A 25,011-nucleotide genomic window follows, 5' to 3' on the forward strand; every position below is an offset into this window, starting at 1 on the left:
ACAAAGACTGAGAAGACAACGAAAAGCAACTTCATTTTGGGGTTTGTAGTCATCTGCTCCTCTGTTGAAGGCTGCCAGGCTGGATAGTGATTTCGGCTGCCCACGCCCTGGGCACTACCCAAATATTTCAGCCTTCCCGCACATGTGACCAGGGCATCTCTGAACTATAGAAGTCACCAGTCACACCAGAGCTGAAGTGCAGAGATTACCTCCCCAGGGATAGCGGGGGTCCCCCTTGAGAGCCACCAGGCAGCAATTTTTCGGGCCTAGGAGTTGACTTTTTTTCAATCTGCTTGTAAAATCTGTGGGGATGATTACCTTTTCCTCTTTAACAGATCAATCACTTGTGTGAGGTCTCCCTCCTTTTCTCAACACCCCAAAGCAGAAAAGACAGCACGGGGCACCACATAAGTTAAGAGTACTGGCCCTGACTGGCCAAGGATCCTTGCTGGAACACTTCCTAGCCACTGCCCTGGACAAGTCACCGAATCTTTGTTTTCTTATATGTAAAATGGGGCTAAGGGTACCTACTTACTGGCAGGGTTGTTGTGAAGGTTAAAAGCGGCAATGTGTGTGAATTGCTTAGGACTGGATCTGATTATACAGCAAGTGCTCAATAAATGTTTATTATTGAGGACCAGGACTCCACACTTCCTCTGTGGGTGTGCGACTGTGGGCCCCACACTTGCTCTGCCCAGAAGAGAAGAGAAAAAAAAAACCCAAAAACTGTTATAGTACTCATCATTTGAAAATGTCACTGTTTTTTATTTTGGAAAAAAGTTAAAATACATGAAAGTACAAAAAGGGCAAGAGAGCAAACATCCATGGATGTGCTCTCCCTCAAAGGATTGAATGTTAATTTATTTCAAATTTGCTTCTGAGCTTCTTCTTCTTTCTTTTTTTCCCCTCTCTCCCTCTCCAGTGAAAGGAAGGCCTATGGATAAAGTATTTGTTCTCTACTTCTGTCCCCCTTGCCTCCCTCCCTAAAGGAAACCACTAGACCAGACAACCAACATCCCAGTCCCACCCCTGAGTTTATGAAGGTGTCTCCTTTGGTCCTAGAAAGGTGACAGCTAAGGGCCTTCTTGAGAGCAAAGGAGAGTGTTAGATTGGGGTGACCCCTCTAGCACAGCTGAGACCCCACGGCCTAGAATGGGCAGTTTAAGGCTCTGTCCATCCAGGAGGTAGATGTGCCTCTGGGGTTTCCTTTAGTTGCTTTTTTCTCACACTCTGGTCCACACAGTCTTTCCAGATTGTTCCATCCAAATGTAGTTAATAGTTTTTACCATCCATTTCCCTTAGGGCCCATTCCCTGCCTCTTCCAGAATAATAATCTCTGCTGTATCACCCCAGGCATGCCATTTAACCATGATTTATTCCATCTATTTGTATCACATGTAATCACAGAATAGGCCTTGTCTTGCTTTGCCGCTCTTTGCATGTAGGGAAGCCTGGTTTCCCTGCATGCCTAAAAGAACCCTGATGGTGAATTTTTTAGGTTCCTTTCTCCCTTTCCTTTCCTCCCAGCTCCTGTGTTAGTCTATCCCCCAGTGGGACTACAGAACAACAACCCAAAACGCTGTTGAACTGAATTCCTTCTATGTAAGAAGTGGGCATCTCTTTATTAACTCCCCCACTTATAAGCCTAGAGACCTCTCATCCCACGATGAATGGGTGGCTCTGGGGGATCATAGCAGAGAGGACAGGCCTGGGTTAGTTCACCACACAAAGCCAGGAAGATCGGAAAGGCCATCACTGTTTGGTTTTTGCAAAAACCTGCCTATTTATATTACTATTACCTTGTATTTCAAAGCACTTTCTTTTGCCCTACCCAAGTACGTGGGGAGTTTCTTGCCTTTTGGGAGGTCTGATGTCTTCTGCCAGCATTCAGTGGGTGTTCTGTAGGAGCAGTTCCACGTGTAGATGTATTTGTAATGTATCTGTGGGAAGGAAGGTGATCTCCGCGTCTTACTCTTCCGCCATCTTGCCCAGACCCCTCAAAGCACTTTCACACGCACATCTAATGTGATCCTCACAAGACCCCGTGGGGCAGGGCCAATGTCATCATTTTAGTTGAGAAAAGCTGGGCTCAAAGTATGAAGTGCCTTCCCTGGGGCCCTGGTCCAGCTGTGCCCTTTTCCCTCAACACTTACTGAGAACTGGTTCTGAATCTACTCAACTGAAGGCCTCTGAGGGTGATTTCTTTCCTTTATCCACACTTTCTAGCCACGGCCAGTGGAGAGAAGGGGGGCAGCTGTAACCAGTCAGTGGGGGAATTTGCAGAAGTTCGGCAAGTCTGATCCCTGTCCTACATCAGGGCAGGAGGGCAAAGCACGTCTACCGAAAATGATTGTCGCACAAAGAAATCTCAGTCATGAAAAGAATGCAGGAACCAGGGATCACTTGAAAGAGATGGCGGGTGTAAGGTTCAAGTTTTGGTTTTTCTTTGAAAGACTATGCATCGTAATGAGAAGCAGAGAAAGACAAAATAGTCTTTTATGAAAACTACGATTTAAAATTTCCTCGCTACATTCAATCAAAAACCCAGACATCTAGAGGGGCTTCCCTGGTGGTGCAGTGGTTGAGAATCTGCCTGCCAATGCAGGGGACACGGGTTCGAGCCCTGGTCTGGGAAGATCCCACATGCTGCGGAGCAACTAGGCCCGTGAGCCACAACTACTGAGCCTGCGTGTCTGGAGCCTGTGCTCCGCAACAAGAGAGGCCGCGATAGTGAGAGGCCCGCGCACCGCAATGAAGAGTGGCCCCCACTTGCCACAACTGGAGAAAGCCCTTGCACAGAAATGAAGACCCAACACAAACATAAAAAAAAAAAAAACAACAACAACCCACAAGTAGGTGGAATTAGAGTTTAAAAAAAAAACCCTTATTGGGGGCTTCCCTGGTGGCGCAGTGGTTGAGAATCTGCCTGCCAATGCAGGGGACACGGGTTCGAGCCCTGGGCTGGGAAGATCCCACATGCCGCGGAGCAGCTAGGCCCGTGAGCCACAACTACTGAGCCTGCGCGTCTGGAGCCCGTCCTCCGCAACGAGAGGCCGCGATAGTGAGAGGCCCGCGCACCGCGATGAAGAGTGGCCCCCGCTTGCCACAACTAGAGAAAGCCCTCGCACAGAAACGAAGACCCAACACAGCCAAAAATAAATAAATAAATTAATTAATTAAAAAAAAAAAAAAAAACAAACCCTTATTGTATATCCATAGGCCTAGCTCCCTATCTCTGCCATCACGATCTGTGTGGTTGAATGTGTTTGTCACAAGACTTTCAGGATCAAGGGATTCCTGGCCATGAAACAAAAGCAGAATCATCCCCTTCCCCAGTGGATTTGGATAAAAACATAATAAAATCTGGTCCAGCTCCAATCGGAGACACTGGATGAGACTGAGCTGGGTCTACGAGGACCCGCATGGGAGATGACGCACATATTTATACTGTATCAAAGTCACCAGCATCTTACCATGTCAAGCTGAAAACATCCCCACTATCTAGACAGTTGGAGGTGTTCTATTGGGAAAATGATTTTTTGTCTTTGTTTCTGCATGAGTAGTTTGGTTCAGGAATAAATATGTGCGACCCTTTGTTTGAAAAAAATATCCTTAAGCATAACTAACATACGCATTGAATGTTCCAGGAAGGGTTAGGCCTCTAGAGCTGACAAGCCAGAAGCACTGGTTGCTTTGACTGCTTCCATTTCTTACAGACTATGCCGGCTCCACCATCAGCATGTTAGGCCTCCGAGACAGAGCAGAACAGACATATTTTTTTATATCTTCAACCTGGACACTACCTATCAATACAAAGGAGTCCGTCTGGCTGTCCCACCAGTGGTGAAGCTTCTACAGTGGGCAGGCTGGATGGAACACGTCCCAGGCCCTGCCGCCTACACCTAATTCACCTGGTCTGCTTCCTTTCCTAACCTCCTCTCTGTGTAACATACAAGGAAGAGACTAGGCACTGGAGTCAGAAATACCACTTATCAGCTGCGGATCTTGGGAGAATTTATTGTACTCTCAGACTCTGTTTTCTTTGTCTGTCAAGCGATCATAATACTATCTTCATAGGATTGCTGATTATTTAATGAAATCGTATATGAAAATTGTAAGGATGTAGCAGGAATTGTAACTCCTATATCCTATCGATATTCTTTAGCTCTTGGTCATTCACCTGGGAAACTAAAAGGTGACATGATCCCAAACAGGGAATTATTTCTCCTGCTAATCTTCACGCTCCGTCGTCTCTCCCCAACAGTGTGAGCTGACTGAATGTCCTCTTTTTTTGGTGGCTTTCATGCAGGCAGACTTAGACAAGCGTCAGTGCGTGGGTGAATCATGCCTTTGGTCTGTGTGCATAAGGAATCCACAACAATTCTTCAGGGCCCCAGATTTTCGTGCCTATCTGTAGAGTCTGGCATAGCTCCCCACCTAACAGAGCTAGAACAGTGGCCAACTGGCTGCTGGATGACAGAGACACACGGAGAAGACAGGACCTTAACCAAGGCTGGACGCCTAGACCATCCTGCCGGAGCCTGTGCAGAAAACAGACTCGCTGCAAAATCAAGAGTCAGACCCTCCCCGGGAGCCACAGATGCTCCAGCAAAACAAGGTCCATCTTCAGGTTCAGAGTAGGCCAGACACATCTGGCCTGCAGGGCGCTGGGCCCACCCGATGCTCTGTGAGCTGTGTTTTGCCATGTGGTTTAGAGCCATTCAAACCCATGGGCTCCAAACTCAGCCCATCTCTTGCAGCCTTTCATTAGTCCTTCAAGATGGTCTTGGTCACCTCCCTCCCTGACCCTCCTTTTCTGACTCTCATTCACTCACAACTAGACCCCTGCTACCTCATCTTCAACCATAGCTTTGCCTCCTATGAGATGAAGTAAACAGGGGGCTCAGGCATGAACACTCTCAGTGTTCTGCCCTCTCCTGACACTTGCCCCCTACACAGTTCCCTAAAGCTCTAACGAGTGATGGGCGAGCAGTGACGTGGCCGGCATCAGAGACATCAGGTGCCTGGAGTTACTGCCATTGCTTCCTAACGGAATCAGCCCGCGACCGATAACTGCCCCCGTCCTAAACAGCTCTCTATGCCCACCCTTCCCATCTACCTGTGTCCTTGGCCCGCCTCCCTCCTGGCTGCTCGGAGAACCTACTCCCTCTCTGCCACCTCTGCCCTTCTCTGCAGCCTTACTTGAGAGGGCTGCCAGCATTCTCAAGTCTCTCCCATTCTAAGGGGAAAATCCTCCCCCATCTCGTGATCCCCTCTAACTAAAATAAAATTCCTCTTCTCCCCTGTTATGGGCTGAATCGTGTCCTCCCAGATTCATCTGTTGAAGTCCTGAGCTCCAGGACCTCCGACCGTGACTGCATTTGGACCAGGGCCTTTACATCGGTAATTAAGTTAAAGCGAGGTCATCAGGGTGAGTCCTCAGCCAACATAACTGGTGTCCTTATAAGACGATGGGATCAGGACGTAGATACACACAGAGGGAAGACCAAGCCAAGGGGAGAGGCCTAGGGACAAACGGGCACCTTGAGCTCAGCCTTCTAGCCTACAAAGCTGCGAGAAAAGAAATTTCTGTTGCTGAGGCCACGGGTGGTACTTTGTTACGGCAGCCGGAGCTTACCAATACATTCCCTTAAACGCTGGATTCTCCAAAGGGCGGACTCCTTTGCTCTCTCTACATCCTCAGCTCCCAGTGGTCCCCCCTCCCTGCGGTCTGGCTCTCCCCTCCCCTGCCCCCTCCTGGACCTCTGCGTTTGGCACAAAGGAATCTCAGCCCCCTGGGCGTCCACAGTGCTCTCTGGCCCTGACCTCGTTTTCCTCTTCTTCCCTCCACCTCGAGAATGTTGAACACAAAACTCAGTCCTGAGCCCCCTTCCCTCAGTCCCCTCGAGTGATCCCATCCATGCTCCTGGGTTCAACTATTCTGTAAAATAGGTTTATTTTGCTCAAATCTGTAACTCTGGTGTATACCAACCCTTCGTGCAGCACGTCTGAGCAACCGCTGGACACCTCTTGTCTCCCCACATCCACATTCCTCTCAGGAGTCCCTGGTTGCTTACGATTAGGGCTACAAGGCTCCATCACCCCTTCCACAGCATGAATGTTCTCCCTCCATTGCCAGTTGGGAGGTTTGGTCCTATTAACTGGAGGGTCTTCTTATCTCATATAATTCTCACGCTTAAAACTTTTCCATGCTCCCCTATCATCCCTGGGATAAGCGGGAAATTCCCTTCAATGGCCCACCTGTCCAGCCTCACCTCTGCCCACTCCCTCAGTGCCCTGGGCCCTCAGTTTCCCAAATCCAAAAGCTGGTCTCTCCGCAGTGCCTTTGCTCAGGCTAAACACTGAGCTGGGGTGCCTCCTGCCTTGGCTCCCACACTGGCCCCGCCCCACACTGGCCCCGCCCCCACACTGGCCCCGCCCCCTGTGCGCAGGTGTGCATCCTCCAGAAAGGCCTATCCCATTTCACCTCTCCCTCGCTTTGCTCCTCAAATTCCCATGCACAGCTCTGTCTCTGCCCTCTCCACATTCTTTCCAGCACCATCTATTTATATGTCTGACTTTATAAGCAGGCATGGCATAGACTGTGCTGATGTAACTCGCAATTATCCTGTTGGAAGAAGTTTTGAAGTGAACTGACTCATCAATAAACTCTACGTTAACCAGAAAAATTAATTAATGGCAAGATTCCAGGCCTAAGATTCTGCTTCTTTAAGGTTTTACCGTGCCTAGCACCACTTTTTCCTTACAGTCTTGACTGATTAATTAGCTAAGATAGTCTTGGTGGGGCTATTCTTCCTCTTGGTTTTCTGTTTATAATACTAGTTGTGCTTACTCAGGCTGGAAGAATCAAGCCATTTGGGAAAAGTTGAACGAGTTTGTGGGTGAATTAAACCTCCTTATCCTCAACTTTTGACTTTTTACTCACCTGGCCTCCCTCCCCCCACCCCGGGGGAATGTCGTAGACTTTAGGAATGAGGAGGAAAAAGGAATTTTTTAAAAAGTGGATCCACCCACTTACTCCAAAGTCATGTGGATTTGTCAGACCAAATCTGTGTGATTTCAAGTCGGGATTATCCAAGTGGAGACATTTTTATTCACGAGTTTGTCCTCGTGGAAAAGAATTTCTCCAACCAACTGCCCAGCTGCTTCTCAAATACATTTGTGATCCAGAGCTGTTGTCAATAAAAAGGTCTCCACAGAAAACATGGATCTGTTTCACTCCTGGCTGACAAGGGCTGCTCTGAATGTAACAAGAGCAATTTTTTTCCCCCCCTTAAAGGAGTCAAAACTTAAATGAACAAAGAATGATGAATTTATGAATTTATTAAAAGCTAATGAATAAAGAATAGAATTCTCCAGTAGAAATTATCCCACGGACTAAAACCAGAGCTTCCACGGGGCTAAACCATGGGGGAAATATTATTTTGTTTGTGAAGAGCAAGTTTTCAAAAATTCAGCTAATTTTTTTTCCCCAGTCCCTACTCCAGGAGTCTCACTCATAAAAGATGGTTACGCTTCGATCCACATCTCCATTTACATCAGCCATGAAATAGTAACAGCATCTACATCACATAGATAAATACAGTTTTTGAGCCTTTGAAAGCTGAATGAGATGAAATGAGTTAACATTTCCCTTGGGAATATGGAAGGACTAAATACTGCATTTGAAGGCCATTGCAATGATCTTTCACAGAAATTGTCGGTTATTGTTAGAGAAAGCGATCGGGGACCATGCTCTATGAGTCAGGCCCTCTCTCTGCAATCTCTGCCTCTCTGCAACGCAGAAGTGTCTGGAATAATGGGAACAGCACTGGCCCAGGGACCTGGAGAGCTGCTTCCGGGCATCCTGCCTTCCCTCTGCCCATCTTCACCTCTCCACGCCTCCGCGCCCCTCAGCCTCAGACCACTCCCAGTGAAACACACCCACAGAAGGGATGCTCGGAAATGACCTTCCAGCACCAACACCTTTCTCCTTGTGCCCAGTGCTGCGCAAAGCAAAATGAAGCCAGCGTTCTAGAAGGTTAAACATAAGGCACATTGCACACAGTTTTCTTTTCATTCCTGCCACTTCCTGGTCACTAATTTCAGGTTGGCCAGACCTTAAAAAAGAGACTATGCAGTGTGTGTGCATGTGTGTGTGTGTGTGCGCGTGTGTGCGTGTGTGTGTCTTGGGGCATGGGCATGGGGAGGGACCTTTTTTTTTTTTATAAATTTTATTTATTTATGTATATATGTATGTATGTATGTATTGGCTGCGTCGGGTCTTCCTTGCTGCGCGCGGGCTTTCTCTAGTTGCGGCGAGCGGGGGCTACTCTTTGTTGTGGTGCACAGGCTTCTCATTGCAGTGACTTCTCTTGTTGCGGAGCACGCGCTCTAGGCGTGCAGGCTTCAGTAGTTGTGGCTCGTGGGCTCTAGAGCACAGGCTCAGTAGTTGTGGCGCACGGGCTTAGTTGCTCCGCGGCATGTGGGATCTTCCCGGACCAGGGCTCGAACCCGTGTCTCCTGCATTGGCAGGCGGATTCTTAACCACTGCGCCATGAGGGAAGCCTGGGAGGGAACTTTTGAGGGTCATTGCAAAAGAAAGATGAGAATAAAACAGGAAGGAGCTAGGATGCACCCACCTTGCCCCGCTTAGAAGCACACAAGGCTTGAGGCAACTGAGCTGAGGAAATCACAGAGCACTCGTCGGCCTGCCACCCACCCACCAGTCCTCAGGCTGCAGAGACCCTGGGCAGAGCCAGCCTGGGCATGGCACCCATCAACGGTCGCAGCAATGACTGTGCATAGCTTCCCATAACTCAACCTGAAACCGGGCAAACCCCATTTCGGGTTTCGTTACCAGCCCCATGTTCGCTGCCAAGGCGCCCAGGCCTTCTGGGGGACTCAAGGCCAAGTTTCACTAACGGGGATGCTATTACCGGGCAAAATTAAAGTGGAATTAATCTGCCTCCATCCCGCACACGCTTTGGGTTTATCAGTTCGTTTCAGATAAAGGCTGAAAATTCCACAAATAAGTTGTCCACAATTCAGGAGGCACTGCTAGATTTCCAAGCACAATCAACCAGTATTTCATCCTGGGGCCAGTGAAACCCGAGCCCGTGTTTCGAGCCGTCAGTGCTGGACCGCATTCCTGGTGGGAGCCCTGCGCTCCATCTGGGCGTTTCGTCCCAGTCAGATAATACCAGACGGATCTCTGTAACAGGCAGGCCCCGGCCAACAGCACCGAGCCATCTCCCCGAGACAGCTGTTTCACACAAGGCCCCATTGTCTGAGACAAGCTCGGATCGGTTTACTCCGAGAGCTGCGGGAACGTTCTGTCAGCTGCCGCGGCCGCGAGGAAACCTCGCTCACTGCAGATTTCCCTTCTGTTATCGAGCCAAACACCTACCATCGACTGTTAGGGAGCAAGGTTTCGCCCAAGAACTAAAGTCCTCTCGCTGCTTTTATTTTAGCAGGGAAAACAATAGACCCACACACCCAAAGAATTTATAGATGCACTTTTGGGAAAGCTGGCTGGAGGTGACCGGGTGACTGTGAGTGCTTGTTTCCTCTCTGTGCTTCCTGGAGCACTTTGTCCAGTTTTGGGGAAAGCAATGTTTTCCAGTCCTGGAAGGCCACAAACAAGATCCCTAGGAAGCAGCAGTCAGAATCAGGATGATTGCAGCATAAAATAAGTGATCATTGAATAATTCCTGAAGACTGGATGGCTTTTTTTGTTTTTCTTCAACTCTGTGATAGAGAAAGGTGATCGCAGCCACCCCACGCCCCAGATCTGAACCTCAGGTTCCCATGTAGCAGATGAGTTCTCTTCCTAACTTCTCACCCCACCCCTGCCAGTGGACATGTTGTATTTTGAACTCAGGAAGATATTTAACAAAATACCTTACATTCTTATAAGCATGATGAATAACTCTGGATGTGAAGATAGCAAGCCTGGCCCATCTACCTTCAGCTGCTGCAGACTTTTTTGGGGGGGCAGTGGGGGTGGATATTTTTGTGTGTGTGGTAAAATGTACGTAAGATCTACCATTTTAACCGTTTTTAAGTGGGCCGTTCAGAGGCATTAAGCACAGTCACCAAACGTTTAAAAATATTGAAAATTTGGAATAATTCCGGGGCCCCACGAAATAAATTAAGCAGGTGTGGTTGGACTCATTCCTTTCTTCCACCCTATCCTGCTTATCTTTCCCTACCGAGGATGAAGACCAGCTCTCCTGGGAGGGATCTGTCACGGAGCCACCGTCGTCATGTACCCTGAAGAGAGACCTTCCTATCTAGGACCCAAAGGACACATAAGGTGGCCGGGCCAAGAGACAGATCTGCGTTTGACCCATTTATCAAAGCTATTTTTCTGAGTGTACACAGATTTTTTTTTTTTTTTTTAAGCTGGTTACTCAGACATTGGCTATGCCTGCCAAACGGGATTGGTCCCTCTTCCTTACTACCCGCTCCCCCCCCCCTTATAAAAAAAGCGAAGGTTAAATGAGAGAATTAGTAAAATCAAAGGCCCTCTGCAACCCCAGGCCCACTTATCAGAACAGGACTGCGGTTGCCAAGGAAGCAGGGACAGATATGTATGCAGAGCTTTAGAGCAGCCAAGCACACACGAAGTATCATTATCTTGTCAAATGTTATTCGTGTTGTATCTATTCCATCAGGCGCTTCTGTGTTCTGTGACCTTGGACGAGAGACTGCCAGAGAGCTGTTCTGAGGGCAAATAAAACAACACCTGTCAAAGCCTATAGCCCACAGCCCAGGGGATTGTGAGGACAAGATGGGTGTTCGTTCACGGGTTTATATTCTCCCTTCCTCCCGGCTTTCTGATCAGATCCTCACTGATTTCCATTTGCCTCATTTGAAATTGGCGACTCTTTGACCGGGCACGTGTGTGTACCTCTGCGCTGTTTAGAATTCTGGAATGCTAGTGGGTGGAAGCTTCTGTTTTGTACCATCCAGGGCATGAAAGATAGAGAAAGCTTTCAAGTGCTTCTGGGATGGAATCGTGCCCCAAGAGCTGGAAGGGACACACGGGTTCATCTAGCCCATGCAGCTGACCGACACACAAGTCCTTTCTAGCCTTTCTGTGGCAGGTGCTCATGTCCCTGCCAAATCCCCGTTCTGACCAGCAGGGCTCCCTACCTCGCAAGGGACCGCCCCTTCCAGCTTTTGGCAACAATAGCGGGTGAGCTACCTGTTGAATATTTTGTAACTACTTAGGAAGAAAGGCTTTGCCAAGGAAAATACTTTTGTAAAACAGTATTTCCAAGATAGTCCCAGGACTCAAATACATATTCACTGATCCCCTACTCTGTGCCAAGAACCGTCAGAGGGGCAGCGGATGTGAAGATGAATGAGACAAGAGTAATTTCTGTCCTCAGACCTCACTTTTCAGTGGAGGAGAGAGATACATAGATTATCATCAAATAAAGTTGGAAATACCTGCTAGACAAATGTGCAGGCTATTACAGAAGCACCAGGGAGGCACACCCAATTCAGCCTGAAGGGATGCATTCTGCAAAGACTTCTAGAAGGTGAGGCCCAAGCTGAGACTTGAAGGAAGAGCCATTTTTGTAGGTTAGATAGGCTTACACAAATAGATGTTTCTAATCTGAATCAGTTTTGTACATTTAAAAAACCATGTAGGAAAGGCATTTACCTCTGATCTTTGTGTTAGCTGTTTGATCTAAAGTTATAAAATTGTATTTAAAAAAATTAGTAAGTTGGACTTTTCACTATAGACCATTGGCTTTCAAACTGTATTCTAGGAATCCTGGGATTTTTTTTGGTGGCAGGGAGGGTTTCTAGGGACCTCTGTCCAGAGAGTGGTAGAGGCTGAGCAGATAGGACTCCAGGCCCTCACCAAAGAGCTTCACCGTTCTTCCTATTATATTTATTGGTGTTGTGTGTAATGTTTTTTTTTTTTTAACTTAGAAAAAAGGGGCTCTGATATCGAAATACGTTTCAAACTACAGAGGGAGACTCACTCCCCAGTGCGGCGGGTCTCATTGCATACTTGTCATCTAAGATTAATTTACTCAGTTGAATACTTTAAGCAAAGCACCAAAAATACTCCCACCCTAAGTTATCTTTGTCTGTTCTGCAGCCATGACCTTCACACCCCCCTACCGCCCTCAGGCAGCAACCTCGTAAAACAGAGGCAGATCTGAGAAAATTTATCACTACTCTAAAGACAACGTCCTTAAGAAGACGGCTTATTCATGGTGGGACAGCGGCACCTTTGTGTACAAAGACAGCAAATTATTATTAGAACAAATTTTGTTATAACAAAATACCTTCATATGGAATAGGTTTATAAGTCCTATTTATAAATCAATATTTCAAATAACATCTGAAGTAAAATTCTGGAACAGTGAATGAGTGAGCAGTTCCTTCATGTGTAAGATACAAATATGCTTCTCTTTCATCTCAAACACAGGATGAGAACCTGATTTTCTAACAAGATTTTCACCTTTCAAATATATGTGCTTGTATCAAAATACATTGACTTGTTTTCATAGCTCCTTAAGTGTTAAGGAAGATTTTTCTACATATTTATACAATGACTATCCTCATGCATCATTATAAAGCTGGGTTGAGAGAAGTAGATCTAGTTTCAGATGGGAAGAAAGCATCAGATTAAAAGAGAACACCAGATGAGCAGCTTCCCCAGGTCTTATTGGAAGCCAAGCAGGGAAGCTAGAACAAGTTCGAATCAATGCATTGAATGAACTGAAATCTGCAAGACAGCTTGCCCTGTTGAGCTGTGCACCCGAGGCCATTGCTCCTTAGACATGGGCATTTTTCCCAGGAGAAGCTACTAGGCTTCGGGTATACCCACGGGGAAAGGAGAATAAGAAGATGCAACTGCTAAGAATTTCTTACTGGAACCTTCCCCCGCCCACTGCCGCCGGGCTGTGCTTCTTCACACCCCTGTCACCTAGGCACAGAGCATATTCTCCCTGTGGATCCACACCTGGGTGAGCCTGCAGTGGCACCAACGGTTGGGTCAAGTGTCAAGGAGGTTTACTTTTCCACTGCTAAGTTGTTTACACTCATAACATGCAAGAACAAAAGGAACGTTACAGAAACCCATTGATGGATTTTTTAACCTGCTCAGAAAGGCAACAAATAAGTTAGTCAGTGAGGGGATAGGGGTCAGGAGCAAGAAAAAGCAGAGAAGAGCTGTGAGCAAGACACAGAGCAGAAATCCCACAACCTGCAAACTGTCATTTACCAGTCTCCATTCTCACAAAAGTACTTCCTTTACGGAAAACTCGCTGCTCCCTGACACGATTAGTTTGGTTCACTTAGTAAGTCAACTGAACATGATTTACAGAAAGCTCTCGATCTAATTATTAAGAAATTATTATTGTTTTTGTTAGAGATGATAATGCACGATGGTTATGTACATATACATAAAGTCCTTATCAGAGATACGTAGTGAAGTGACGGGCTGCGTTGGATTTTCTTTAAGGTCCTCTGGCAAAAATGATGACATGGGGGGGAAGATGAGACCAGCCAGTAGTTGAGCTGGGTGATGGAAATATGGGGGTTCATTACAGTAAACTCTCTACTTTTGTAAGTGTTTTTAAATGTTCACAATAAAAAGTTAAATGATTTAAAAAATAGGTCTAAAACCACATCACGATAATACTCTTCCAGGTGGTTCCCACAGAAAAATGAAGGCAGGCTTTGATGCCTACCACTGAATTTCTCTGATTCAAACATATCATCGGTTGGAAGATCCACCATTCATTTAATAATCGTTTTTCGGAGGGAAATAAACACGCAACAATGAAATACACACTGATTATAAATTCTATTCCAATTTCAAAATTGTTGTTAATGTGCAACCGGACTGCAGTAATCTGGCAACTTCTTTGTCAACTGTTAATAGGAATCGTTGGGGCTTCCCTGGTGGCGCAGTGGTTGAGAGTCTGCCTGCCAATGCAGGGGACACGGGTTCGAGCCCTGGTCTGGGAAGATCCCACATGCCGCGGAGCAACTAGGCCCATGAGCCACAACTGCTGAGCCTGCGCGTCTGGAGCCTGTGCTCCGCAACAAGAGAGACCGCGATAGTGAGAGGCCCGCGCACCGCGATGAAGGGTGGCCCCCGCTTGCCACAACTAGAGAAAGCCCTCGCACAGAAACGAAGACCCAACACAGCCAAAAATAAATAAATTAAATAATTAAAAAAAACAAAACAAAAAGAATCGTTGTTGTTAAAAGGCCAAGTCTGAAAAGAACGGTGTGCGGGGTCTCCGTTATTTATTTAACTTAACCATCCTTTATTTGATCATTTATTTTAACCCATTAAATTGGGTTAATTGCTTTAGCGGCTGAAGGTTTGCCTTCCTAAAACCTAAGGGGGAAAGTGCGGGCTAACCAGGTCTAAGGATGTCAATAAGCTTGGCGCCTACAGGCCTAGACACGACCGGCCTTGTTTTTTTTTTTTTTTTTTTTTTTTATAATTTATTTATTTATTTATATTTATTTTTGGCTGTGTTGGGTCTTCGTTTCTGTGCGAGGGCTTTCTCCATTTGCGGCGATGCCACTCTTCATCGTGGTGCGCGGGCCTCTCACTGTCGCGGCCTCTCTTGTTGCGGAGCACAGGCTCCAGACGCGCAGGCTCAGTAATTGTGGCTCACGGGCTTAGTTGCTCCGCGGCATGTGGGATCTTCCCAGGCCAGGGCTTGAACCCGTGTCCTCTGCATTGGCAGGCAGATTCTTAACCACTGCGCCACCAGGGAAAGCCCCCCGGCCTTGTTTTAATCCTGTATGTTAATGAAAGTAATACGCCTGGAAGATTATAAATGCCCAAGGCACGCGTATCTGGGGATCTTGAAACTAGTTAGAATTTCTGTTCATTCCCTGAGAAGCAGCACCACTGCGGGAGCATCTTGGGGAAGAGAAACCGTGTCGGAAGCATGAGTCCACCCCAAGTTGGTCCGGAGGTGCAGGTCGCGGAGGCAGAGGGAGAGAAGGTGTTACAGCTGCCTGGGGGTGGGGTCTTTATTGGGCACCAGGGGCGTGTGGACTCGGCCCGAATCGCCCAGCTCTTCCACACGTTCCCGTTTGGGATGGGGACCTGCAGGGCCTGCCCAGCGCTACGAAAGCATCCCCCACCCCCCCCAACCCCGCCCCCGGCCCCGGGGATCCGACCCCGGGCGCGTGCGCAGGCGCTGCGCCGCCGCACTTACTGTCCTCGGGCAGGCTGTTCTCGCGCTCCTCTCTCTCCATCTGCTGGCACCAGCCTTCCATGCGGTCCCGCTCCGCCTGGAGAAGCTTCAGAAACCAGTGGCCGTCCCGGTGGCACACTGACCTCTGCACGGCCTCCAGGGGGTCTTCGGTGATTGAGTCAATCCAGGGGTCTGGGGGCGGCAGAATGGAAGGGTCGAAATCCGCATCGAAGTCCTCGTCGGCCGCGCAGGCGTGGTAGTGGTTTCCTGAGCCCTGGATGCTGACCGTGGAGGTGCTGGCGTCCCGGGAGAACTGTCTGGCCACCGGGCCGGGGCACGAATTGTCCTCTATAGACTCCAGAGAGTTCTCCAGGTTATCGTGGAAGTCCAGGTCGGCCTGCACGGCCGTCGTCACGCTGTTGGATCGAGTGAACCTGCGGAAGCTTGGAGGGATACAGAGAGACGTGTTAGTTCAAGGATGTTTCTTGAAGCAGAACTACATTCTGCGTCTCTTCGTGGGTGTGCAAGAGGGGGTCTCATCTTCTCAGTCTGCAGAGGTAGCCCTTGACGCCAGCGCATCGATTGCCCTGGCTCTAGTGTAAAGATCACAGAGCCCTCATCTCTGTTCAATATGGAATACGAAAGCGTATCTAGAGAAGGTTTAGAAGTGGACCACAGGCACCGCTCTCAAAGCCAGAATGATGTCCGGGTTTCAACTTCCTCCCCAAATCGGCAGTGGCTTGAATCCTGACATTCAGTGAGGGGTAAGTTTGGTGAGGGGTAAGGAAACAATTCGGTTATCTCTTAGTCTGCGTAATTTCCTTTGAAACAAGAGGAGGAAAAAAAAAAAAAAAAAAAAAAAAACCCACCGGGGCCAAAACTATCTTGAATCCCACATAACCACATTTCCCAGGGACAGCTCTTACCTGAAAGCAAACTAAAATGTCATTAAGCTCCCCTTAACATTAAAACTCCTTTCCCTGGGAAGGCTTCACCTGTCTCTTGATCATAGAAATCATCGTGATAATTTGATACAAAGCCTTTGGGGCAAAATCAGCTCAAGGTTCTAGAGTTTTCCGGTATCATCCTTCCCTGCGCCTTTAATTTCCCTCTCCATAGTTCTTCTACCGAGGTGATAAAAGACAACTTGTTGACACCATTTTATATGGACATACAACCAAATGGTTCTAGATGTCTCTTGTTGACCCCTGCCGCAAAGGTGAGGACGTATGGAAGGAGGGAGGGGTGGGGAAGGACAGGCGAGCAGTGAATTCTTTCTCAGACAAGGGGCAAGGGAAGGTGTGGGCCTGAAGTAATTTAAAACACACCACCAGAGAGCTTCATTGGCTCCTAGAGCAGACAGGAAATGATGATTTAACAGGATATAAGAGAATATGTCTACTGAAGGCAGCATCAGGTATCTGTTACCCCCACTTTATACTTCTTTTGTTTTTAAGGTAACTTCCTGATCTAATATTTTATTTATTTTTTATTCTGAAGAAATATACATAACATAAAATTTACTATTTTAACCATTTTTAAGTGTATGGTTCAGTGGCGTTAAATACATTCACACTGTTGTAGAACCATCACCACCATCCATCTCCAGAACCTTTTCATCTTCCCCAGTTGAAACTCTGTACCCGTTAAACAACTCCCCATTCCCCCTTCCTTCCAGCCTCTGGCAACCACAATTCCACTTTCTGTCTCTCTGAATTTGACTACTCTAGGTCCTTCATGTAAGTTGAGTCATACAGTATGTGTCTTTCTGTCGCTGGCTTATTTCACTTAGCATGATGTCTTCAAGGTTCATCCATATTGTAGCATATGTCGGAATTTCCTTCCTATTTAAGGCTGAATAATATCCCATTATATGTATATAATGGGATATTATATATGTATATAATAATTATTTTTTCATCCATCAGTAGACATTTGGGTTGGTTCCACCTTTTGGCTATTGTGAATAATTCTGCTATGAACATGGGTGTACAAATAACTCTTTGAGACTCTGCTTTCAATTCTTCTGGGTATATACCCAGAAGTAGAATTTTTGAATTATGTGCTAATTCTGTTTTTAATTTTTTAAGGAGCTGTTTTCCCTAGCAGTTGTACCATTTTATCTTCCCACCAGCAATACATGTTTTCCAATTTCTCCACATCCTTGCCAACAGTGATTTTCTGGCTTTTTCTTTTCTTTTGGTTTTTAAAAAATTTTTATTGGAGTATAGTTGCTTTACAATATTGTGTTAGTTTCTACTGTACAGCACAGTGAATCAGCTATACATATACGTATATCCCCTCTTTTTTGGATTTCTTTCCCATTTAGGTCACCACAGAGCACTGAGTAGTTTCCTGTGCTATACAGTAGGTTCTCATTAGTTATCTATTGTATACATAGTATCAATAGTGTATATATGTCAATCCCAATCTCCCAATTCATCCCCCCCCTTCCCCCTTGGTATCCATATGTTTGTTCTCTACGTCTGTGACTTTTTCGATAGTAGCCATCCTAACGGGTGTGAGGTGATATGTTTTCTTGACTGGCTCATGATTATGCCATGTTAAGATGGTTTATTTGCTAGTTGATTTTCAGTTAATGTTCAATAGTGCCAGCCTTAAAGGAGAATGCACTGAATAATGTCCATACAACATTTAATAAACCGGATTATATGTTTTTTTCTTAACTCTCGTGGAACACTCTATCAGAGCCAATTAATACTAATATTCTGGTCCCTCAAAAATAAAGAATGAACAGACTGGAAGTCACAAAAAGGAGAGGGTACAATCATCTTAATCAGTCCATGTTTTCCCCCTAGAGAATAAATACCAAGAAAGTAAATGACTGCACAGTTGATCTGTGTTCATAATTAGGATGATCACAATAATATACGTTGTCATTCTCACCATTCATTTTATGAAGATAGGCCCGCCAAAAAAGGCTGGCCCATCTCACTGTTGCTGTTTGCAAGAAGTTACTTCTGTGGAAGGTATCAGGCGTGGCCATTTTATAAGTTCTTTAACTCTGAAATGGGTCATAGGAAAAATCGCTCAGTGTGAAAGTCTGAAAGAATGTCCTTCCTTGTACTAGCAGTGAAAGCAAGAACAATTGTGCTACCGCGATTCTTCCAATAACCACCGGCTTCTTGGCTGCGAGAGGCCATTTCTGCCTTCTTCTTGTTCATCCACCAACACGTTAAATGACATCTGAAGCTGAGCTTTCTCTCCAGCTGCATGTGTGCGAATTGGTTGACTTTCCTCACAACAGTTGACATTCTGCCTGTTCCACTAACACAAAATCCCAGCCACGAAAACACTCGGCTCCCCTCTCCAAGATCATGGGCTGCCAGAGGCATTCCATTTCCAAACTTAAGGAAGGCCCAGCGCCTTATTGTTTCCAGTCAGAGCAAACTAGCCAGAGACCGAGTCTGTTCCACACGCAAATCACAATGACCCACTTTCCTTGTGCCTCTGTTTTTATCTACACAAAACCGTACCACCAGCATTCCTGACAGAGGGCTCCTGGCTATATGAATCTTGTAAAGTATCCACCTTCTTCAGAAAAATTACTTGGCAGGAGATGAGTAGAAGTTTCCAGGTTAGTCACCCAGAAAGAAAGAAAAGTTAAGTAAAATTAAAATGGTTTGGGATTAAAAGCGGTGCCTTTGAACTCAGGCAGCCCTGTCCGGGCTACACTGTTTCTCTCAATTAAGTTCCTTAAGCAAGCGCTTTCTTCTACCCTGAGTTTTCAAAGAATGTTCTGCTCTACGAAACGCTTTATGTCTTTCATGTGCAGAGTTCCTTCTGGGTGAAGGGTGCAATCAAGTTGTTGTTGTTTAAAAGTTTTGATAGGAACACAGAGGGAGTCATTGGGTTCACTTCTGTGTTTCTGAAGAGAATAGATCAGTTGCTGGTGGATGGTATAAACCTGAAAGCTGAACCCCATGGCCTGCTGTTTGCAAACCCACAATTTCCAGTCTTGAAGCTTCTTTGGTCCTTGAAGCCCTAAAGGCAAAATGTGTGATAATTACAACTTCTGAAAAGGACCGGCCAGTATTCTGGCCAAAGGAGCAGAAAACCATGAAACCAAAGACTGGACCAACCACTACGGGGTACAATACCTTGTCTGTTCTGAAGGCAAGAGGAAAGGCACTTGTGGGCATTCACCTCTGCTGTTGCTTTGTGCTCTTTCTATGAAACGAGTTTATATTTCTTGTTTATTTATTTATTTATTTATTTTTGGCTGCATTGGGTCTTTGTTGCTGCGCGCGGGCTTTCTCTAGTTGTGGCGAGCCGGGGCTACTCTTTGTTACGGTGCACAGGCTGCTTATTGCGGTGGCTTCTCTTGTCGCAGAGCACGGGCTCTAGGCATGCGGACTTCAGTAGTTGTGGCACGTGGGCTCAGTAGTTGTGGCTCGTGGGCTCTAGAGCGCAGGCTCAGTAGTTGTGGCACACGGGCTTAGTTGCTCCGCGGCATGTGGGATCTTCCCGGACCAGGGCTCGAACCTGTGTCCCCTGCATTGGCAGGCGGATTCTTAACCACGGCGCCACCAGGGAAGCCCGAGTTTATATTTCTGATGAGAGGATTTTGTGCCCTGCTCGCACTACTTTTCTGTCCAGCAGATTACAAATCAGTGAACAGAGGGTCAACCTTGGAGGCCCATTCTCATCCCCCCTGTCTGATGGGGCTGTATTTAAACAAAATAAGTCATGAATGAAAACTAAGCACAGTCTATATCTTTAGAACGCACATGCTTTGTTCCTGCAAGTTCAACTATCTGAGACTCAAGCCATAAACTTATCTGAGGGAGACTCCCTCAGTCACACCCGTTACAGAATCCTCTGGCTCCTGGTTCTCTTCTCCATCCCTCTCATCCACATAATGGTTGCTTTTCAGGGCTAAATCTAGTTTCAAAGAAAAAAACGCCAGTCCTACGCTGTTCTACTTCTTTAGACATTTTTCCCATGCCTGCTGTCAAGGCTGAATATATGTGGAATTCGAAAATGCTTTTCTTCAAAAGTGCGCCATCTTGGTCTCTTGGGAAATGGCACTTAACCGATGTAAAAATCCAGTATGTCTCATTACATAAAACGAAAGATAGATCAAAAGGTAGGCAAGGGGGGTGAGGAGATTGAGATCAAGAATTAAGACTTTTCCTAACAAAGAGGTTCACTCTGTCAGACAAGCTTCCCAGTTAGAACAGAGCACAGAGGAACCTACATGTCATGCAACCCTGCTCACAAGTTCAGTGGGAAGAAACCGTCCTGCTGCTTATTTGTATGTGGTTAGCACTGTCCTATTGACAGATTGTAAAACTGCCTCAACACAAGCATCCATTGGTTATTTAAAACCCTCCTCGTTCATCATACTTTTGCCTGAAGCTCTCTTTAAGCAAAGAAAATTAGAATAGGTTTTCTACATGAAGACTCTCTCTAGGCCAAATAATTGTAATGCATTTGTCAAATAAAAGAAAGGGAGGGAATGGAAAGTGATGAGAGCAGGCTTGGTATCACCTGATAGTGTCTGCGAGGGCCCAGCATTTGGCCATTCTCCCCTTAGTACCAGCGGGGCAGGTGCTGTATCCTTGATGGGTGTCACTATGGGAACTTTGGTTGGGAGCCTCAACAAAACATCCTTGAGCTGACTGTGCCCCAGAAGGAATGGCTTTCCCTCAGCAACCAGAACATTAGGTCATTTAATGGCTCCTGACCCCAGGTAACGAACAAAAGCCTGAGAAGTCTCACTCACAATTCTCTGTTATTGAGTCTTGTTTTGGGGTCAAAGGGGGGCCATAGGCTTGTGAGTAAGATGGTTATTTTTCTTTTTGCCAACTAAATTATCTTGAAAAGCATGTAAAAAGGAAGAAAGAAAGAAAGAGGGAGGGAGGAGGAGGAGAAATGGAGGGAGGGAAAGAGTGAAGAGGGAAAGAAGGAAGGAAAGAAGGACAGAAGGAAGGAAAGAAGGAAAGAAGGAAGGAAGGAGGGAAGGAAGGAAGGAGAGAGAAAGAAAGAAAGAAAGAAAGAAAGAAAGAAAAGAAAGAAAAGATGTATGAGGCATATCAGGAATTATGCCAAGTTTCAGACTTTTGAAATTTGAATTGCATGAATGCCACACCTTTAAAAGTCAGGTGTACTGGAAGAACTATTTGGCTAGGTTATGGTATTGTTAACTTGGCAAAGAAATGCGATTGTTTGTCAAGTATAATATGGAGAGTGAGTGCTAGGCTTTGTCATACTCCAAGGAAGCTGTGAGGAGTGGGATTGATCCAAAGCTTCTGGGTTGGCAAAGGCTGGATGTTTTTGACTGCCGAAGTTCTTGCCAAGTCTGTGGTCCCTGAACTGGCTGTCAGAAGATGCTGCCTCCATTTTGGCTTTTTGTTTTTAACATTCTGCTTAGTTGAAAAGGCACAAATCACTACAAGCCCAAATGTTTACGTATTTAAGTCACTTACAATCAAAAGAGATCTTTTGTAGTAGTTGACATGGTGTTAAAAGAGAAAACAATGCTCCCTTTCCACATGCTTGTTCCACCCAGTTATGAGGCCACAAGCTTTAACGTGTGAAGCAAGGGAGATGTTAAAAACTCAGAATTGTATGGAAATAGAGGTAATTTTGGTGAAAAATCAAAAGTAGGCTATTGTTTCTAGAAATGGGGAGCAGCTCTCGTAATAGATGCTAGTGCTTTCCTTCCACACCTGTGACTCAATCTCTGCATTCACAAACCTGCTGACATGGCAAGTGTCATTCACAAGCACATTTTTTCCTTTTTGCCACACCGTACGGCTTGCGGGATCTTAGTTCCCCCACGAGGGATTGAACCCAGGGCCCCGGCAGTGAAAGCACTGAGTCCTAACCACTGGACCGCCAGGGAATTCCCCACAAGCACATTTTGATGCCAGCATTTACCCCCCTAACCATTAAGTGTGTCCTCGAGGTCTGTGCATTATTTTGTAACATAGGAGAGAAGGAGATGGTTCCACCAATTGGGGATAAGAAAGACCAGAAGCTATTATGCAAATCACCAAAATATCCATCTGCTCTCAGCCCCATCCCATAAATGAAACATAGATGAAAAGATCTTGGCTTTCCCTCTGCATATCCACACCTCCAAACACGCACATCCTGCTCTAGACATTCACTGTTTTCCAACTTCATCTATTTAACAAAGGAATGGAGTGGGGGTGAGGGAGTTGAAGAGGGAGGAAAAGGCCACAGAGTGACTTACTATCCATTTATTCCGGGATGAGTTTTCTCCTCTCATTCCCTGGTCTCTGAAGGTAAATAGTCCTTGCAGTAACAATGACTCTCACTTGGATGAGCTCCAGATAAATAGGCCAGACAGTTAAGAAGTAGTTTACGAAGACATAAATGGAAGTATTAAATACACATACACTAGGAAAATAACATTCTGGAGTCTCCTTGCCAGAAAATTGCTGTGAGACCAGTAGCTTCTCTCTGTACAACCACTAAAGACATGTCGATTTGTCAACTTGACAATGTTAATAAATAACGCAGAAGTACACCATTGCAAAGCTTCTAGCTCCCCTTAACCCTTTCAATTGTGAAGACCAAAAATTATTGCTTTATAAATTGTTCCAAAACACATATAAATATCTAACCTTATAAAAGATATTTGAGTGGGGATGGGGGCAGGAAGCCAGAACCCATACCACACACTTATCCACATTTATCTCTTGTTTCTGAACTAGAGATTATGCGAACAATATAGCAACCTGGGAAATAGGGCAACAAGCAGAAAGGCAAGACCCAGGAGACTGGACCTAGACCTTCAACTAAAAGTCTCCATCTGCGTGTAATGCTACTTTAAAATTGAGGGAACACTGCTGGAATGTTGAATCAGAGAACATATGCCTAAAAGAGGCTACTGGTGTTCATTGTATCCAACTTGTAAACTTTAGATATGGAAAGGTGAAGTTACTTTTAATTTGGATGTCTTTGATTGGAATGCTCTTTCTTTCCCCATGATTTCCATACATTCCAGTACATTCCATGACCTTCCAACCAGAGAATAGTGCTAAATGACAGGGCTTACCCTAACTACAAGACAAATAAAACCTACAGTGATGATTTCTGCTTCTGGCCAAGATGGAGTAAGAATGACTGAATTTATTTACACTTCTATCTGAAACAACTGTAAAAGAAGATTTACATATCAAAAAACTGGTATTTATATGATCCATCAGTGGATAATTGGAAGCTGACATTAAAATAATACCGTTTACAACAGCAAGAAAAATACGAAATATCAGTGAGCAAAGCTGACAGAATGTGTGCAGGACCTAAAATAGCTGTAAAAAAAGAGCTTTAAAAACAAGGAAGTTGGTGGTCTTACACTACCTGATTTCAAGACTTATTATAAAGCTACAATAGTCAAGACAGTGTGGCATTGGCATAAAGATGGACACTTAGATCAATGGAACAACATAGAGAATGCAAAAATATATCCATTTTTATAAATCAATAAATATTTGAGAAAAGGTACAAAGGATATTCATATGCAAAAAATTTTATCCATACCTTGCACCATATATAAAAATTAACTCAAATATAGGTCATAGACCATGAAATCTAAAACTATAAACATTCTAGAAGAAAACATAGAAAAACTTTGTCACCTTGAATTAGCCAAAGATTTCTTAGATATGACACTGAAAGCACAATCCATAAAAGAAAAACGGGACTTTGTTAAAATTATGAATTACTGCTTTTCAACTCTGAGAGAATGAAAAGACAAGCCACAGACAAGGAGAAAATATTTGCAAATCTCCTGTCTGATAAAGAATGTGCATCCAGAAGGTAAAGTACTCTCACAACTCAATAATAATATATATAAAACCAGCTCTGTTTTTAAAGATTTGAAAAGACATTTCACTAAAGAAGATATATGGATAGAAAATAAGCTCATGAAAAGATGTTCAACATCATTATGCATTAGGGAAATGCAAATTAAAACCACAGTGAGAGAATACCACGTTATCTATTAACATTTCTAAAATTAAAAAGACCGACCATACCAAATATTGACAATAATACGGAGCAACTGGAACTCTTACATGGTAGGGATAATATGAAACAAAGGAACTTGCACACAGTAGGAATGTAAAATGTATACCACTTTGGAAAACTCTTTGGCTGTTTTTTAAAACATTAAATGTTCACATCCCGTTAGACCCAACCCACTCCTAGGTTTTTACCTAAGAGAAATGAAAGCATATGTTAGATTAGTACACAATGTTCATAGCAGCTTTACTGAATAACTCCAAACTGGAGATGATCTAAGTGTTCATCAACAGGTCACTGAATAAACAAATTTGGTATATCCATACATTGGAATCCTAGTTTGCAGTAAAAGGTTCAGACTATTGATACATGCAAAGCATGGATGAACCTCAAAGTCCTTATGCCAACTGAGAGGAACCAGGCCAAAAAGAATTACGTACTGCAAGATTTTATTTCAATAAAATTCTGGAAAATGCAAACAAGTGACAGCAAGTGGGGAAAGTGGTAGGGGAGGAGGAGTGGGTGGGAAGGAGGGAGTGACTATATAGGAGGAGACTTGTGGGAGTGATGGATGTGTTCTCTATTTTGGTGGTGGTGATAGTTTCATTTCACATATATATATATAGATTTGACAAATATATGTCAAAATTTATCAAAGTGTACACTTTACATATGTACAGTTTACTGTATGTTCACTAACTTCAATAAAGCTGTTAAAACAAAAAAAGTACATGATGGGATTTGGGGAGGTATCTGTGCTCTCAAGTGCCTCCCTCTCAGTGTAAAGTGG

The 25,011-nt window shown here is 45.2% G+C and overlaps 1 protein-coding gene across 22 annotated transcripts in view; it reads right to left on the reverse strand.

Moving 5' to 3' along the window:
* DLGAP1 (DLG associated protein 1) overlaps positions 1-25,011 on the reverse strand; it is an 850,590-nt gene that overhangs the window by 11,319 nt on the left and 814,260 nt on the right. For all 22 annotated transcript variants that reach the window (XM_082418629.1, XM_082418618.1, XM_082418633.1 and 19 more), the window contains one exon: positions 15,222-15,643. In XM_082418629.1, coding sequence (XP_082274755.1) covers positions 15,222-15,643 — 422 coding nt within the window. The remainder of the gene's footprint in view (positions 1-15,221; positions 15,644-25,011) is intronic.

Source organism: Balaenoptera physalus (assembly GCF_965194825.1).
Source record: "Balaenoptera physalus genome assembly, chromosome: 12".
Classification (NCBI taxonomy): Eukaryota; Metazoa; Chordata; class Mammalia; order Artiodactyla; family Balaenopteridae; genus Balaenoptera; species Balaenoptera physalus.